General features: G+C 39.7%; 1 protein-coding gene across 1 annotated transcript in view; it reads right to left on the bottom strand.

The window, feature by feature from the left end:
* The window catches only part of SQLE (squalene epoxidase), a 45584-nt gene extending 31086 nt beyond the window's left edge, over positions 1-14498 (bottom strand). Inside the window, exon 1 of the mRNA XM_044658284.1 lies at positions 14208-14498. Coding sequence (XP_044514219.1) covers positions 14208-14498 — 291 coding nt within the window. The remainder of the gene's footprint in view (positions 1-14207) is intronic.
* Between the last annotated feature and the right edge of the window lie 4064 nt (positions 14499-18562).

Raw genomic sequence — 18562 nt, 5'->3', positions numbered from 1 at the left:
TCTTTCCTTTCCCAGAGATCTGACAAGTATACTATTCTGTGTTCACTTAACTTATTTATAGTTTCCCGCTTTATATTCAAGTCGTTCACCCATTCTGAATTTATCTTGGTGTAGGGTGTGAGATGTTGATCTAAACCTAATCTCTCCCATATTGTTTTCCAAATTTCCCAGCAGTTTTTGTCAAATAGTGGATTCATGTCCCAAAAGTTGGGCTCTTTGGGTTTATCATACACTGTCTTGCTGATGTCATTTACCCCAAGTCTATTCCATTGATCCTCCTCTCTGTCTCTTAGCCAGTACCATATTGTTTTGATGACTGCTGCTTTATAGTATAGTTTAATATCTGGTACTGTTAGGCCCCCTTCCTTCACATTTTTTTTCATTATTTTCCCTTGATATTCTTGATCTTTTGTTATTCCAAATGAAATTTGTTATAATTTTTCTAATTCAGTAAAGAAGTTTTTTGGTAGCTTAAATTTATTTATTTTTTATATCATCACATCATATTCAATTCACACCCTTGCCCTCTGTCTATGTATACTCCTTGTAGCTGTCCTAATAATGATAAAGTTCTTTGGAGTTATAAGAATCATCTCCCCCAAGTAAAGGGACTTAACCCTATTGAATGTCTTTTGATTTCTCTTTCCAGTTTACCTTTTTCATGCTTCTCTCGAGTCTTGTATTTGAGAGTCAAGCTTTCCATTTTGCTCTAGTCTTTTCATCAGGAATGTTTAAAAACATTCTATTTCATTTTTTTAATCCTTTTTGAGCTCCTGGAGGCCAATCCTTTTTTTTTTTTTTTTTTTTTTTAGATTTGGATACAGCAGTATTGACTCTGTTGTCATCTTTTTAGTTTGCATTTTGATCTTACTGATTCCCAAAATAACTTTCTATGTTGAGTTTCTTTTTTTGTTGTTTTCTCTTTTCCAACCTTTTTTTATCTTTTAATGGAAAAAAACTGCCAAAATTGGGCTCAGTAAGCTGTGGTGAAGGGAGCATTGTTCCAAGCTTTAGGTTCTTTGTGCAGCTCCCTTCAGAGTTGGCTCTGGGAACTTATCTGCTTTTACTTCTTCCAAGGTGGTATGATGATGTAAGGAGAGATATTTTTAATACTCTTCCAGCCTGTGCTTTGGCCTATAAACAACCATGAGCACACTTTTTGCTCCTTCCAATTATGACCAGGGTCCCCTGTTCCACTGTGGCCACAAGTGCTAGTGTGCACTAGTGCTCCTCCTAACCCTGAAACCTCACCTTGGGATTGCTACCTGGATCTGCGTATGGGCAATGCATCAAGAGACCTGCACCTAAAGCCAGCAAAGGGACCCCTGACGCCCCTGCAATCTCCTTCTGAACAGTTGTCCAACCCTCTTTACCACTGCTGCTGCTTCAGCTGCACTCAGAACCCATTGCCATAGCGGCACCTGCCCTAGCATGATGCTTTAAACCCTACTTCCATCCAGTGCACTAGACCCCTTGTACTGTCCTTCTAAGATGGTTTGGGTTAAAAAGTTATTTTACTCCATCTTTTTGCTAGTAACTAACAACTAGTCCTACATTTTTTTTAAGTTAGCAAGACACTTTAAAATTTAACCTGCATCATTAATATTTTCTCCATCACTTTTTAAAGTCTAAACAATTACCCAAACAATCTCTCACAACGTGGTTTGTGGCTTATTGATTTCCAAGCTACAAATGCTCAAAATGAACACTTAACAAGGAAAGTTACTACAGTTGGCTCCAACGTACCTCTGCCTTTTCTCTTTGGAGTTTACAAGTGATTGCTAAACTTGGATCCCATAGGGGATAAGAGAATAAATTTCCAATACAGACACAGATCCTTGAGGGAAATGTTTTTTATTATTAATACAGCTATAGATAAATTGTGTAAGCATCTATTCTCTAGCAAAAAAATATAAATTCACTTATATTTCCCAGAGGATAGACGGAAATTTAAATTACAAACTTATAAAAAGGAAATTTATCCTTATATGAATCATCAAAAAGATAACAGAAACCAGTGGAAAGAGGGCTAAAAACTTCTTCCTGAAACCTCCATTTAAGAAGGGCCCCCAGGAGGACTTTCAGGTTAAGATGGCTGCAGAGTAGTTGCAGAACTTTTACCCTCCCCACCACTGACCTGTATGATACTCAAAAGAACAAAAAGGCCAAGTTCAGATGAGCGAAGGGACTCCACAAGAGGGTACAACATCAAAGGTGTATAGGATTTGGGTATTTCCACGCTATAAGGGGGTAAATTAGCTCCCACCAACCCGTGAGCTGATCAAACCCTCCCCCACTCCACCTACAGGGTAGGATTCATAGCCAGCACCCTAGAATTAAAGCACTGGAGAACAACCTCTAAGTTCTTGGCAGCAGATCAAGAGCACCCCTGAGAGCAGTTTGACCTGAAATCCCAAGAGGCTGAAGAGTGCACACCTTAGGCGGGGAGAGGGGCGTGGGGCTGGGGTGGCATACAGCAGAAATGAGTCACAGACTCAAAAAGTAGCCTTAGGCAAAAACCACTCCATAGTTCCATACACAGAGAACCTGCCCTCTTCACCCAGACTTCTGAGGGAAACAAGAAAAAGCAGAGTAATGGCTAGCAAGGCTCAAGAAAAACCAACCAACAAAAGAAGCAAGAAAAATCCACTAACTCTAGATAATTTTTACATTGAAAAAATCCAGACCACAGAACAGACAGCAGAAGAGGACAAACATGTAAACACATCCAAACCCTCCCAAAAAAATGAAAATTGGTCATAAGCTCTTGAAGAGTACCAATCTGAGATCATGAGAAAGGTGGAAGAGATTTGGCAAGAAAAGTGGGAAATAGCTCAAAAAGAAAATAACAGTTTAAAAGGAAGAATTTACAATTGGAAATTGAGGTTCAGAAATCAAATAAAATGATAAGCAAATTGGACCAAAAATGACCAGCTGGAAGCCATGAAGAGCCAGATAGACCAGACAGAAAAGGAAAACCAAAAGATTATAGCAGAAAACCAATCTTTAAAGGCTAGAATTGGGCAAGTAGAAGCCAATGATCTCACAAGACAGCAAGAATTAATAAAGCAAAGTCAAAAGACTGACAAAATAGAAGGAAACATGAAATATCTCAATGAGAAGATGACAGATCAAGTAAACAGGTCTAGAAGGAGATAACTTGAGAATTATTGGTCTTCCGGAAAAATCAGAGACAAATAGAAATCTAGATATCATACTACAAGAAATTATCCAAGAAAACTGCCCTGATGTCCTTGAACAAGAGGGTAAAATAGACATTGAAAGAGCCCATAGAATACCCTCTACACTAAATCCTCAAAAGACAACCTCCAGGAATGTAATAGCCAAATCTAAAAGCTTCCAAGTTAAGGAGAAAATATTACAAGAAGCCAGAAAGAGACAATTCAGATATCAAGGAACACCAATCAGGATTACACAGGATCTGGCAGCTTCCACACTACAAGACACAAGGCTTGGAATAAGATATTCGGAAAGGCAAGAGAACTAGTTACAACTAAGCATCACCTACCCATCAAAACTAACTATATACTTCCAGGGGAAAGTATGGGCATTCAACAAAATAGAAGATTTCCAAGTATTTGCAAAGAAAAGACCAGGACTAAATGGAAAGTTTGATATCTAACCACAAAAACCAAGAGAAACATGAAAAGGTAAATAAGAAAGAGAACGGAAAGAAAAAAAAATTTTAAGGTTCTTCTTTAAGGGCTTCAATAAGATCAAATTACTTATATTCCAATATGGAAAAATGTTATTTGTAACTCTCAAAAATTGTAATCACTATTATAGTAATTAGAAGAACTATACAAAGGAGTAAGGGAATAGAAGATGGCACCAAGAGAAACTTAAAGGAATAAGAAAAATAGAATAATCTATACCACACAAAAAGGCGTATGGGAAGGGGAGGGGAAGAATACTATTATAAGAAGGAGAGGAAGAGAGTGTTAATAGGTAATACTTAAAACTTACTCTCAGAGGAATAAGTTCTGAGGGGGAAGAGCAGCTAGATCCATCGGGGCAACAAATTCTATCTTACACTACAGGGAAAAGCAGAAGGGAAAAACCAAGGTGGGGAGTAGGCAGGGAATACATAAAGGGAGGGAGGGAATCTAATTGACCCTAAAAAAAAATAACAAGAACAAAAATGGAGGGGGCCAAAAGGGAAGTAAAATAAGGGTGGGAATTAGGTTGACTGATTAAAAGCAAAGCATTGGTTCAAAAGTTTAAAAGGAAATAGCAAAAGAAGAAAAGACAGAATTAGGAGAGGGCTTCAAAATGTTGGGGAATACACAGATGACAATCATAACCCTGAATGTTAATGGGATGAACTCTCCCATAAAACAGAAACAAATAGCAGAGTGGTTTAGAAACCAAAATCCTACCATATGTGGTCTACAAGAAACACACATGAGACAGACACACAGGGTGAAGATGAAAGGATGGAGCAAAATCTATTGGGCTTCGATTGAGAAAAAGAAGGCAGGAGTTGCAATCTTGATAACTGATAAAGCCAAAGTAAAAATAGATCTGACCAAAAGAGAAAGAGAACGTAATTACATCCTGGTAAAAGGCAGTATAGGCAATGAGGAAATATCAGTAATTAACATGTATGCACCAAGGGGCAGCTGGGTAGCTCAGTGGATTGAGAGTCAGACCTAGAGACTGGAGGTCCTAGGTTCAAATCCGGCCTCAAACACTTCCCAGCTTGTGGCCCTGGTCAAGTCACTTGACCCCCATGGCCCACCTTTACCACTCTTCCACCTAGGAGCCAATACACAGAAGTTAAGGGTTTAAAAAAAAACATATGCACCAAATGGTTTAGCATCCAAATTTCTAAAGGAAAAACTGGCAGAGCTCAAGGAGGAAAAGACATTAAAAAATGCTAGTAGGAGACCTGAACCTTCCCCTATCAGATCTAGATAAATCAAAACAAAAAATAAATAAGAAAGAGGTAAGAGAGGTGAATGAAATCCTAGAAAAATTAGAGTTAATAGATATGTGGAGAAAAATAAATAGGGACAGAAAGGAATACACTTTCTTTTCAGTAGCACATGGTACATTCTCAAAGTTTGACCATGCACTAGGACATAGAAATATGGCAAACAAATGCAAAAGATCAGAAATAATAAATGCAACCTTTTCAGATTGTAATGCAATAAAAATAATAATTAGTAAGGGCATGTGGAAAGGGCCTAAAATGTACCCTATCTGAAAAATATCTAATCTATTCACCTAGCAACAGGACAAAGGTAGTTTAGAATAGAAACCTAACTGGAACATCTTTTGGAGAAGTAGGGTGGAAATTATGAATAATTTTGTCTCAAAAAATAAGTAACAGAAAATAAAATCATTTTAAAATAATTTTAGTGAAAGATCAGTGAACCAACTAAGTGAATTCTTCTCAAGGAATTTAAGGATGAAAGTGTAAAAACAAAAAATAATATAAGACAGAAAAAGTTTACAAAGATTTTTGCTACTCCTTCTTATCATCAACAACAGTGAAGCTACCACACAGAGAAAAGGAAGAGAATAAATATGGGAAGATGTCTGGACTAAAGCCAAATGTCTGTGCTGGGGGTGGCACAATGGGCACACTGAGGGATCTGTTTTCAAGGTATTTGCTAAAGGAGTAGAAAAATAAAAGAGACCAAAAGAACAACAAGAACTACTCATCTAAATATTTAACTTTCCATCTACAAAATGTTTATGAGAATAATCTATCTATGAATTGAAGACATTTGTGATGACAGTTTGTAAGAAATTAGTAAGCATTCATAAATGATATTCCACAGTAAACCACATCATCTCAGGTTTAAGTAACTCCTCAATTCCTACTCTTATTTTATCTAAACTGAATTGAGAAATGAAATTTTTCCTTGGCATAAATTATCCCTTGAGAGGTTAGTCTATTTAAGATCCAAGAAATTCACCACCCAAGGATTAGCTATCAATTGATGAACCTTTCTCAATTTGGCTTTCACCCTCATCACTCAAATGAAATAGCTCTCTTCAAAATTACCAATGATCTTTTAGTGACCAAATCAAATGTTCTCTCAATTTTAATCCTTCTCAACAAATCTGCTGCATTTGACACTACTATCACTCTTTCCTCCTGAATATTTGCTTTTCTCTGCATTTCATGCCACTGCTCTTTCCTGTTCCATTGCCTACTTCTCTTACCCTCAGTCTTACTTTGTGGGCTTATCATCCATATCATTACCTCTAAATAAGTGGATGTCCTCCAATGTTCTCTTCTAGACCCTACTCTCTATTCCCTCTATAAGAGTAACTTCACCACCTCACGTGGTTTTAACTGTCATCTGTATACAGATGACTTCTAGATACACGCATGTGTGTGTATGTGTATATAAATGTACACAGATGCACCTATACTTTTCCCCCTCAGTCCTAGTCTCTCCTTTTCTAGCTGGTTCAAAATGGATGTCCCAGAGACATTTTAAACCCAACATACCTAAAAATCAACTCATTATCTTTACCTCTACCCTTCTCCTTTCCTGGCAAAAGCACTATATCCTTCCAACACCTTCATAATCTTGTCATAATCCTGGACATTTCACTCACCCTTACCCCACATATCCAATTAGCTCCCAAATCTTGCCATTTTGATCCTTTCTCACCAGTCGCAGATACATCTTAGTTTAGGCCCCCTCATCAACACTTGCCTAGATCCCACAACTGGTATCCCTGCCTCAAGTCTCTCAACACTCCAATCCATTTTAAGCACAGCAGTCAAATTTTCCTTTAGGAGAAATCTGAACATGTAACTTCCCTATTCAACAAACTCCAGTAGCTTCCTACTCCCTCTAGAACAGGGATCAGCAACCTTTTTGGCTGTGAGAGCCATAAAAGCCACATTTTTTAAAATGTAATTTCGTGAGAGCCATACAGTGCTCACAGTGCACGCTCCTGTAACAGCAACTGAAAAAAAATTGACTTTATGGCTCCTGCAGAAAGAACTATATGTTGCCAACCCCTGCTCTAGAATACAATATAAGCTCCTTTGTTTAGCATTTAAAGTTCCACATAAACTGGCCCCAACCTATCTTTCCAGCCTCACTAGACATTACTTCCACATCCATATTTTGTAATCTAACGAACTGATAATTAATTTATAAAATTATGAAATGGGGCAAGCATGCCCAGTTCTTTGGGTACTTGCCAGGAAAGACCACATCAGCAGAAAGTGAGATGGAAATGACATTTTAATAAGGTGCAAAAGGTTCTGGGGAAAATAGTACAGAGACAAGCAGCAAAGAGGGGTAAAGAGGCAGGTGGCATGGGGATTGAGGGATGGGGTGGTGAAGGAAGGTAGCTATGGGAAAGAGAATGTGGAGAGGCATAATAATCACTCATATAGCCATGGATTCGAGTTAAGAGAACTAAGACCCAATGGAGGCAGAAGAATGCTTGAGGGGCAAGGGTTTGAAGTTTCATTTTTATATGAAAATGGGGTGGAAATAACTTTTATTTGTTGCTACCTCACAGTTAGTTTGGGAACATATCTAAACCAACTCAAAGTTTCAGAAAAACTTTCAGGTTAACATATCCATGTCATTTCAGATTTATCATCACTACATGAGTCAACAATGTGAAATGACAGCCAAAAAATGCTATTGAGATTTGGGACTGCACTAATGGGGTCACAGCAGCCTCACTCTGACGCTCATGTTGGATCTTACTGGAGTACTATGCCAGTTCTAGAACCATGGTTTAATAAGAAAGCTGATAAGCTAGAGAGGAGCCACCAAGGCTTGGCAATCAGGATGGCAAAGAACCTTGAGTCCATGTCATATGAAGAGGAGCTGAAGAAAATGTACACATTTAATCTGAAGATGACTGAAGGGAAAGCATGAGAAAGCAGTATTCAAATAGCAAGTATTTGAAGGGCGGGTGACACAGAGGAGGGGGTTAGGTTCATTTCAGCTATCTCAGAGGGCTGACTCAACAGCAATGGGTGGAAGCTAGAAAGAGGCAAATTTAGACTTACTGTCAGAAAACTTAGTAACAAGTTGAATTGTCCCCAAACGGAGTGAATTGCCCATAGAGGTTCCCTTTCACTGGAGGTCAAGGGCCAGATGACTACTTTATTGGGTATGTTATGGTGATGATTCCTTTCCTGAATGGATTAGATTAGATGTCTGCGGAAGGCCCTTCCAAAAATTAAATTCTATGATTCTGTTAGAAGACCCTCTTGTACTACCCACCCCAAGTGAAGTAAATAATGGGTAGACCTTTAAGAGGATGTTCTTCTCATCATGTTCAATACAGTTGAGATAAAAACAGTGCTAAGACAAAATGATAACTTATTCTTTTATATTTGATGTTCTACACACTTTGCCCAGGTAAACAAAATAACTACTATTTGTGGTTGAACTAAGGTATTAAAGTTCATCTTCTGTAGTAGGTTCACTAAAAAGGATCCTATTACTATTGTTACTATTATTATTACTTTATAATAATAAGTAGACATAGTAGGCATCAAGGTGGGCAATGGATAGATTGATAGGCCTGGGCTTATTCAGCCTCATAATTACTAGCTGTATGATCTTGGGCAAGTCACTTAACCTGTTTTAGTCTTGATTTCTTCATCTGTAAAATGGGGTCTAATAATCTTTATCCTCAGTAGTGGTTGTGAGGATGAAATAAGATAACATATGTAGAACACTTTGCAAATTTTAAAGCTCTATAAAATGTATAATATCATTATGATTCACTTTTGTATAAAAGATAGAATACCAGTCTCTGAGTCAGAAATTCTCTATAACAATAAAGTTGTCACAGAGCTAGTATATTTGTCTTGCATCTGGTACAACAGTCTTTGGGAGCTAAAATGTTCAAACATGCAAGTCATTTAATAAAAATATATTAAAACACCTCCAGGTGAAAACAATTGCTGAGGTGGTTAGAAAAAAGTCTAGGAAGATAAAAACAGATAAAAGACCCATCAAGGAGGTTAAAAGTAACTGACCAGGAGGGTTTCTAGGTTTCTAGGTTTCATAGGAGCTCTCTGCCAAAGTCCTAAAAACTGTTTTTTTTTGTTTTGTTTTTTTGTTTTGTTTTTTTTAAACCCTTGTACTTCAGTGTATTGTCTCATAGGTGGAAGAGTGGTAAGGGTGGGCAATGGGGGTCAAGTGACCTGCCCAGGGTCACACAGCTGGGAAATGGCTGAGGCCGGGTTTGAACCTAGGACCTCCTGTCTCTAGGCCTGACTCTCACTCCACTGAGCTACCCAGCTGCCCCTCTAAAAACTGTTTTTAATATTCTTTTTTTCCAAACCCATACTCTGTCTTAGAACTGGTACTAAGTATTGGTTCCAAGGCAGAAATGACCGAGACATCCAGAAATGACTGAGACATCCAGAAATGACTAAGACACCCAGAAACTCTCATCTTCAGGCCCAGCTCTCAATCCACTGAACCATCTAGATGCCCCTTACTCTTCTTCACCAAAAGGCCCACAGTTGAATTCCAAACCAATCCACTTGGAGGGAAAGTTAACCCCAAATGCCCCAGGTCTGAACTATAACTTCTTGTTTCACAAGGGTTCCAGATGAGGCTTGGGGGGAGTTAACTCACATCTCCCTTATTCCACCAGTATCATAGCCAAGAACATCCATACAGTGTTTGTTTGTTTGTTTTTAAAACCTTATCTTCCATCCTAGTATCAGTACTACATATTGGTTCTAACGAGGAAGAACTATATAAGGGCTAGGCAACAGGGTTATGACTTGTCCAGGGTCACATCACTCATTCAGTGTTTAAAAAAAATGTTTTTAAGTTTAAAATATGCACCAATATAATGATGTCAGAACAACCATAACATATTTAAAACAGACTGTTTAAGCCCATTATGATTCTGTCTACTCTTCAATCCACTATAATCTTTCATAAACAAAACTAAGTGGAATTCCAAGTTATCAAGCTATATGGCTCCACCAAAAGAACATTTCAAATAGCTCCTCTATCTCAAGGAATCTTTCTCCAGTAACATCCAAAGTGTCATTTGGACTAGAAAAGTTTAAAGATTTTTAACTTAATTCAACAGTAGACTAGCACCCTGAAATCAGAACTGAATGTGAAGAATACATTTAAAGCAATTAATATCTGTATAACGTCAGTCCCTGCAAACCTCTGGAATGGTAAAATGGACCATAACAAATTTGTAGAGCATTTATACAAAAACACATACAATATCAATAAAAGGCCTTTTCACTCTAGGTCAGCTATAACTTCTTTGCCACAAAAAAAGGGGAGGAGAAGATTAATAGTCTTAGAGTACATGACAAAGATCAAAAATTAAGAAATACTTTTGGAACAAGCAAACATAACTTCACCAAGCAAAGGTAAGGCTGCTTACAGTACACACCACTAGATTTACTAAACACAACTGAATTTGGTTTAGCTCCTCAATAGGAACTATAGAATGAAAGAAAAAAAATGCATTTACTAAATCCTTACCATGTATAAATTACTGTGCTGCAATATAAGAATCGAATCAAAAGACCTCCAAAGGAAACATCCAAATCACCTCAGTCAACAATATGCCAATGAAGATATAATGAACAAATGGCTGGACTTGTTTATAGAAATGAGGAGAAGCAATTCAGGACCAGATTACTGCTACCAAAAATTACAGTAGGGTTATTCCATAGAAATCCAATTTTAGTGAACAATGTAGATTATGCAAGGAAATAGTAGAAATTATACAACACTCACTATATTTTTACCCAGGAAGACATGATCAATTGGCAAAAATTATACCTCTAAATCTTAAAATAATTCTAGGATTAACAAAATGACAGATAGTCACACTACAAATTCAGACCTCAAAATATCCTGGAGAATTTGACTAATGAACTTCACTAGAACTAGATAACAGACAGAGTTGTTGCACCAAAATTCCCAAACCCACCATTGGTCCATAAAAATAATTACATTTTAAATAAACTTCATTTTACTAAATGTTCAATATCTAAACTACACAGAATGAAAAGCTTTTAGAATATAACACCAGAGGTGGAAACGAGATAAGGTTTATTGTCATTCCCACTGTGCTGTCTGCCACTAGAGTTGTACCAAGGGGGCTTTCAATAAGTCTACAAAGAATGAGCTTATATCTAAATATCCTTATTGAACTACAAAAAGCAAAATGTCATCTGTCTGTCAAATGTCTGTAAAATATAGAAGACTACTACAGCAGGTTAATGACTTGTTTCAGGACTGTTTCTATCTGAACCCCATCAAAAAAGATAAGATGAATGAAATGATAATAAAATACAGGCAATATGGCAGGGGATAGAGGAACTCTAACCACAAATACTTACTGACTATATATATAACCACTGGCTAGTCACTTCATTAATTAGTTCTAGAAAGAACATTTCCAAACAGGACAGGTTGAGAGAACTGGGTATTTTCAGCCTGGAGAAGACAAGACTGAAGGAGGACATGAGAAATGTTTTTTTTTTGGTCCCAGAGGACAGAACCAGAAGCAAAGATGGAAGTCACAAAGGAAATTAGGCTTTATGCCAGGTAAATGTAATGATTCTTTTAGGGGTGTGGGTTAGACTAGAGAGCTGCTGAGGACCTTTTCTACCTTAAAATTCTATATTCTTTATCAGCACTGAGTTCCAGTCCTACATTTTCAATTGCCTTCTTGATCTCCCTCTTCTTTGATTTCTTCTGGCACATCAAATCCACATACCCGAGACCAAATTTATTATTTTATTCCTCAAATCTGCCTCCCCTCACAACTTACTAATTCCTGCAAAGAAGGGAAATAACTGATGATATTTTCCTGAACCTAACCAGTCCATAGAGGGAGCCCTGACTGGAAGATATACCACATCAAAGACCTAGAGATTTAAAAAGGGGAAGGACCAAAGAATGTGTTTATGGTGTTCCACAAACATTGGTAATAGAAAGTTTAAGCCATTTACTTAGATAAACCTATGACTCCCAGGGGAAAACATAGCTGACTTGAAAGTGAAGGTATTTGAATAATGTTATTTGTCTTTCATTTTCAAAGAGGATCAATGGTATCACTATGGTGATATCTTGACTCCTGTGTGAATTGGATTTAAGTGAGTCAGAGTTGCACAAAAGTGTCAGTTTCACTCTCTCTTCCAGTCATTGGAGACCAGGGCCAAGAGAAAAGTCATTACAGCTGATGGTGGCCTGGGATGCAATGGATGAACTTGGCCTCTTTGATGTCTGGCCAAACTCTAGGCACTCCTCAAAGCCTATGTTGGCTGCCTTCATGGCCTTTGGATAGATCCGCCCATACCACTGGGGGAAGTCTTCACATGCTTGGGGTAGACATCCTCCTAATTCAGTAAGGCCTGTTGGTTACCCTAAACTTGTTTATTCCTTGCCTTCTGATCATACTAGCTCTACATGACCATGGACAGTCTTACTGACTTTGGACATTCTTTCATGCTCTTAAATTACAATTATCCTAGCATTTCCTTACAGCTCAAGGATGAAAGAGAGGGTCAGGAGATCAGGGACCAGTAATGGACATGCATTTGTCCAAGATCATGAATGACAAATAGACTTTAAATTGCTGGAATTGTGGAGTTAGTAAAGTTAAGGTCAGAATAGTGTGAATGAAGATAACCAAAGCTAGAAAGGGTTTAAAGAACAAGTCAGCCCACCAATCAACAAGCAATTATTAAGTGACTATTATATAACATTGTGACACAAAGTTAGAAGCAAAAACAATCTCTACTCCCACAGGGCTTCCGTTCTAACAGGAAAATTATGTACATATAATACATAATGAGCAGATACAAGATAACCTTGGGAGAAAGAATGAGGAAAGATCTCTTTCAGAAGCTTCATTTCAAGAAGCATAAGTGGGAATGAAATGAATTCTTGGCATGGTAGACAGGTGCCGAACAGCTCAGAGAGGGTAAATGGTGTTGCAATTGAGGAAAAGAATGGCCAGTTTCATAAGAATGTATAGGATATGTAGGTGTAATAACAATGAAAAGGTAGAATGAAGCTAAGTTGTAAAGGTTTTAAATGTCAAACAGCAAATTTATATTTGATGCTAGAGGTAATAGGGAGCCACTAGAGATCAGGGAGTAGATACCTTAGACCTGTAGTATAGGAAAATCACTTTCATGGCTCAAGGGGAGTAGACCAATTTAGATGCAGTACACAACCACGGTGAAAGAGAAATAAAGTTGGAACCAGATCCTGGTCAGGTTTAAAAGGACTTAAATTTATTTAACAGGCAATGGGTAACTATGGTAACTTTTTAGCTTGGGAATGTGATCAGATTTATGTATTAGGAAAATAAATATGGAGCAGTTGATATTTTCTGAAAGGTGGTATAACTTTTGGAGAAATATTATGCGAAATTTCTCAACTTTAAGCACTCTAGCTCACAAACATTCTCTCCCTTACATTAAGAAGACACAACACATGTACTCTTCCCCATGCAACAACTGCACAACATAGTGGACTTTAACATCAGTCCCATCTGTGATTTTTCATATTCAAATTGATATTCCAAGGCAGCAGGTAAATTCAACACTATTCAGTTTAAAAAAAAAAGTCTCGAATGACAGTACTTTCTTTCAAATAATTTAAAAACCTTACCTGCCACCTACTCTCTTCCACTCCTATTCCGAATTCCCACTTGCATTCTACAGAGGCTTTTACTTCCACAAGAAGTGTACAAATTATTTGTAGATTTACCGGAGGTCTTCAGGATTCTTTTTTTAGGCATCAATAGGAATACCTCTGAAGACCCTTGTAACTCAAGAGACTCATTCAGTGAAATTTAGGAGTCTAAAATAATAATCTCTTCTACAACCTTTAAATCTTTTTTTAATATTTCATTCTATGCAATCACTTCATAAGACAAAATAATATATGCCCCAAACATCAATAATAAGCAGTACTAATATTTCACTTTCCCCACTTTTCTTAAGTCAATACATACACTTGTCCCAAGACTTTTCTGGCATGAACGAACTTTTCTGGCACATTAAATGGCTCAAGTTGACATTAGATCTTTATGGTTCCACTGTCAAAAAAAAAAAACCTTAAGCTTAATAAAAGAGAAAAGGTTTGCTTTAAGTCCCCACCAGCAGAAGCATTTTCTAAGTTCTAATTTAGAAGATACTTGTCCATTTGTCAAACCAGAATTTAATTTACCTTCCTGGATTTTAGTTGCTCCTTGTGTGCTGCCCCGGATGGCGATTTTGTCCAGAAAAATCCAACAAACGGCAAAGACAAAAGAATGTCAGACAAAATCCCATATTGGGACTTTTTTTGCTGTTGCCTATGAAGTCCTCCATTCCCATAATGGTATCGGTAAGACAGCACCATGCCCAAAGAAAAAAACACCAGCACACACAAGAACAGCTCCTTGTTGGCGTAAGATACAAAATCCCCGCATTTCTTATAAAAATAAGTAAAAGTGGCAATGCCCAGAAAAGTCCACATGGTAAACAGTAGTTTGGGGGAGAGTGGTCACAGTGAAACTTCTTTCTCCCTATCAGCAGCGTGGTCGGCCCGTTCAATTGCCTGTCAAAACCAAAGGGTGTTTCCGGTAGAGCTCCAGCCAAGTGTCCTAGTAGCCGGAGGGTCCCAAGCTCCCATGCACGACGTCCAGTTAGGAGAAAAACTAGAGACGTAAAAACAGATGGAGCCAATAAAGTGTCCTCACAGCCCCGAGAATCAGCAGCATCAGAAAGCGGTCCTTCGAGTTCAGGTGTGGTGGGGCGGGGAGGATGTCCGTGGCGTGGGGAGGTTGTCCGTGGAGCGGCGTGAGAGCACGACACACGCGAGCTCTTTGCCCTATCCAAAGAGGACTCCTCAATTTAGAGTGCTGACCACGCACGGGCTGAGCAAAGGCAATGGGCGTGCTGGGCCTCCCGAATGAAGGCACCACTGGAACGCAGCTCGAGCATCCCCTCCTTGTTCAGGCTCTGAGGCATTCGCGGGAAGTCACCAGGAGAGTCGGAACACCTGAAGGGCTAGGGGTGGCGAGGTTAGCTCACGCCGGACCATTCCGGTGTAGGACCCAGCGGGGTTGGTGCCGTCGGTGGGGTACAGCGGGAGGGTTACGAGCCGCCTAGCCGCAGGTCCTCTTTCGTAGGCTTGGGCGGAGACGGCGGAGCCGGGGACTGGAGGAGCTTCGCCGTAACCAGAGTAACAGAGGGCCGGGGGCGGGGCTTGGTGGCGACTCTGCGCGCCCCAACTCGCCCCACCCCTCTCGCGCCCGCCGAGCTCCCGGCGGGCCAATGGCAAGGCGCAGCGCACGTAGGCCGAGATGGCGCTATGCCGGCAGTGACCAATGAGAGGTAGAGGGATCTAACCGGAGACGCCCGGCGGCGCTAGGGAGAGATGGCGTGTGTTTTGTGGGGCGGGGAGAGATGCGGGCAGTGGCGCCCTCACACGTGCCAGACGATGGCAGGCTCTGTGATGGCGGCCGGGGATGGGGAACGTGAGGCCCGCCATTGTTGCTCCGGCTAGCCAGCGACCGGCAAGAAGAGCCTCCCTGGCCTGAGGAGGCAGACTGAGGCCTCCTTCTCTTCCAGCTCACACCCGAGACCAGAGCGTCCCCTGCCCCCCTCTACTAGTGCAACTGGAAGCTGGCGAGAAGACAGCTTCAGGCCTGTCCCCTCCTGGGCAAAGCCCAGGGCTTGGGGGCAGATGGAGACTAGTGAGTCAGGAGCTTAGCCAAGACACTTCACCTGATCTCACCTGATTCATATGTAAAACGATTATTGAACTGGTTTAAATGGCCTTGTTGGGCCGGTCTAGTTGCCAAACCTGTGATCCACTATGGAACCAGAGGGGACATTTAGTACTCGAAGGTACCCATTGAATGCTCTGTCAAGTTCATGGTTGAGAAAATAGGCTCGAGTTGCCCAAGGAAGAATCAGGATTGCACAAAACATTTAGTTTAATTTATTGTAATTGCTACTTGAGTAATATTAACTGCTAAGAATAAGAATATCTGATACTTATGTAGCACCCCCCCCCAGGTTTGCAAAGATATTAACAAATATTCTCTCATTTTAATTTTACAATACCCCTGGGAGGTAGGTGTTATATTATTATCCCTATTTTACTGATAAGGAAACAGGCTGAAATAGGTTGTGACTTAAAGACAAAAAAAAAAAAAAGGTCCCTTGTCTCAAGGAACTTTCAGTCTAATGGAGACACAACTGTGCAAACAACTATCCACAAGACATATACAGAACAAATTGGAGATAATCAAGAGGGGTGACATTAGCATTAGGGTATGGGAAAGACTTTTTACCAGAGTGAAACTTTAACTGACACTTGAAGGAAGCCAAAGAAGGCCAAGATGAGGAGGGAGAGTATTCCATTCATTAATTAAGAACAGCCAGTGAAAATGCCCCAACTTGGGAGGTGCCGACTGTTTTGTTGAAAGAACAGCAAGGCAGTACCAGTAGAGTTGAATGAATTGGGGGATAGATGGTGGGAGTGACATGGTAAGACCTTCAACGGGGAGAGAAGTTTGGCAGCTGAGTGTAGGAAAGACAGATAGGGAGAGATTTGAGGCAAACAAACCAACCAGCAGGCTGTTGTGATACTTCAGATATAGAATGACAAGTGTCTATTCCAGCAAAATCAGAGAAGGAAGGGGGCATATATGAAAGATGTTAAGAAGGTAGCAAGTATTGTGAGGAAGATTAGTTAGTAATTAAGTATTAAGGTTGACCTAGCAGGAAGGACTTGGAGCATTCCAAGGTGGAATGAAGGAGCAGGAAGTGGCTTGTGCCCTGAGAGAGACTCCATTAGGGGTTGGCATAAACTGTTGCTAGCCCTGGGAGATCTCAGCCTGCTTTCTGATTTCCCTGGGATCCTGAGTGGTGGTGCCTTTTCAGCAAGAGGATAAGACCTACAGAGCAGCACCAAGGGAAGAGGAGGAGTTTGGGATCTACTTGGATACCTTGGACCACCTTGGCTTTTGGCATCCTGTGATCATCGGTGGATTATAGTGAGAACCCCAAAGCCACCCTCAGCCCTTAGCTGTGCTGGTCAAACCCTGGCTGGAACCAGGTTTGATGCAGCCTCCTAGAGACTCCATTACTGCTCCTTTGGGCTCTGCCTGCTAGATCACTAAGATTAGAGAAGTCCTCCCCTTACCCTGTGGTTTTGCCCATTAGGTTTTAGTGTAGAATTCCCTATCCCACCTTTATTTTAGTTAAACATAATTAAACCTGTTAAAACCTTTTACCTTGCGTGTTGGTTCCAAAGACTCTGGCCTAGTGGTGAGCTGGTGACAGTTGGTGACATTCTTGTCAGTTATCAGCAGCTTAGCTGTGATCTCTGATCTCCCTATCCTGATCCAGTCTCTCCTACAACCCAGTGTGTGTACCCACAATCATTCAGATTATATTTTAACATCCCTGGTGCCTCCATCTTTTTCACACAAGGACAGGACTAGGCAGCTGATTGGACTTGAGAATCAAGAAAGTGAAGAGGCAGGAAAGACAAGGTTTTGAGCCTGAAAGACTCAGTAATAGGAAAGTTCAGAGTGGGGAATGCTTGGGGGAGAAAGATAAGTTTAGTTTTGTACATAATTAATTTAAGATGTCTACGAGGATCCAATTCAAAGTGATGTCCAGTAGGTAGTTGGAGAGTAAGACTGGAGGTCAAGAGAGAGATTAAGGCAGGACATAAGAATCATCTGTATAGTACTGAATCTCTGGGAACTAATGAGGTCACCATCTAAAGTAGGAGGGGAAAAAGAAATGAGGATCCAGGACAGGGCCATGGGGTATACCCATTAAAAAATCTGAACTGGACCAAAGATCCAACAAAGACTTCACAGGAGCCATTTTACAAGCAGGAGGAGAACTAGGAGACAGCAGTATTATGAAATCCTAGAGAGTAGAAAGTATCAAGAAGAGGACAATAGACAGTGTCAAAGGCTGTAGGGAGGTCAAGAAACATTAAGCTTAAGAAAAGGCCATTAGATTGAATAATTAAGAAATCGCTGGTAAACTTGTAACCTTGAAGAGTTACCAAAATGTCTTAGTGGAATGATGACTCAGAAATTTGACTGAAGAGAGTGAGAAAAAAAAGAAAAAAAAATGTAGGCATCAATTACAGATAGCCTCAAGGATTTTAACTATAAACAGAAGAGATACAGGATGATCAGTAACACAGATGAATGGATCAAGTGAGAATTTTTTGAGTGGGGAAAGCTGAAGAAAATCAGGAGACCATGCTGAATGAATCCACTACAAATTTATGGTATTTAATCTCAGCTGGACCTTCACTATGGCAATGCACTCCTTTTGTAGGTCCCCAAAATTGATCCACTATCTCACTCACCAGAGACTTTTCTATACCTTTTTATCCTTCCTCCAATATCCCCTGGTTCCCTCTTCCTCCACTTCTACCAGCTGAAAACCTTATCTTATATTTCACTAAAAAATTTTGAAGAGAGCTTTCTTTTTTCTATTATTCTTCATCTCATTTAGCAAAGATGTTTTCTTCCACTTTCTTCTCTTCCCATGAAAAGA

Source organism: Gracilinanus agilis, chromosome 1 (genome assembly GCF_016433145.1).
Source record: "Gracilinanus agilis isolate LMUSP501 chromosome 1, AgileGrace, whole genome shotgun sequence".
Classification (NCBI taxonomy): domain Eukaryota; kingdom Metazoa; phylum Chordata; class Mammalia; order Didelphimorphia; family Didelphidae; genus Gracilinanus; species Gracilinanus agilis.
The sequence above is the reverse complement of the archived record's forward strand: the minus strand, read 5'-3'. Positions and strand labels throughout refer to the sequence as shown.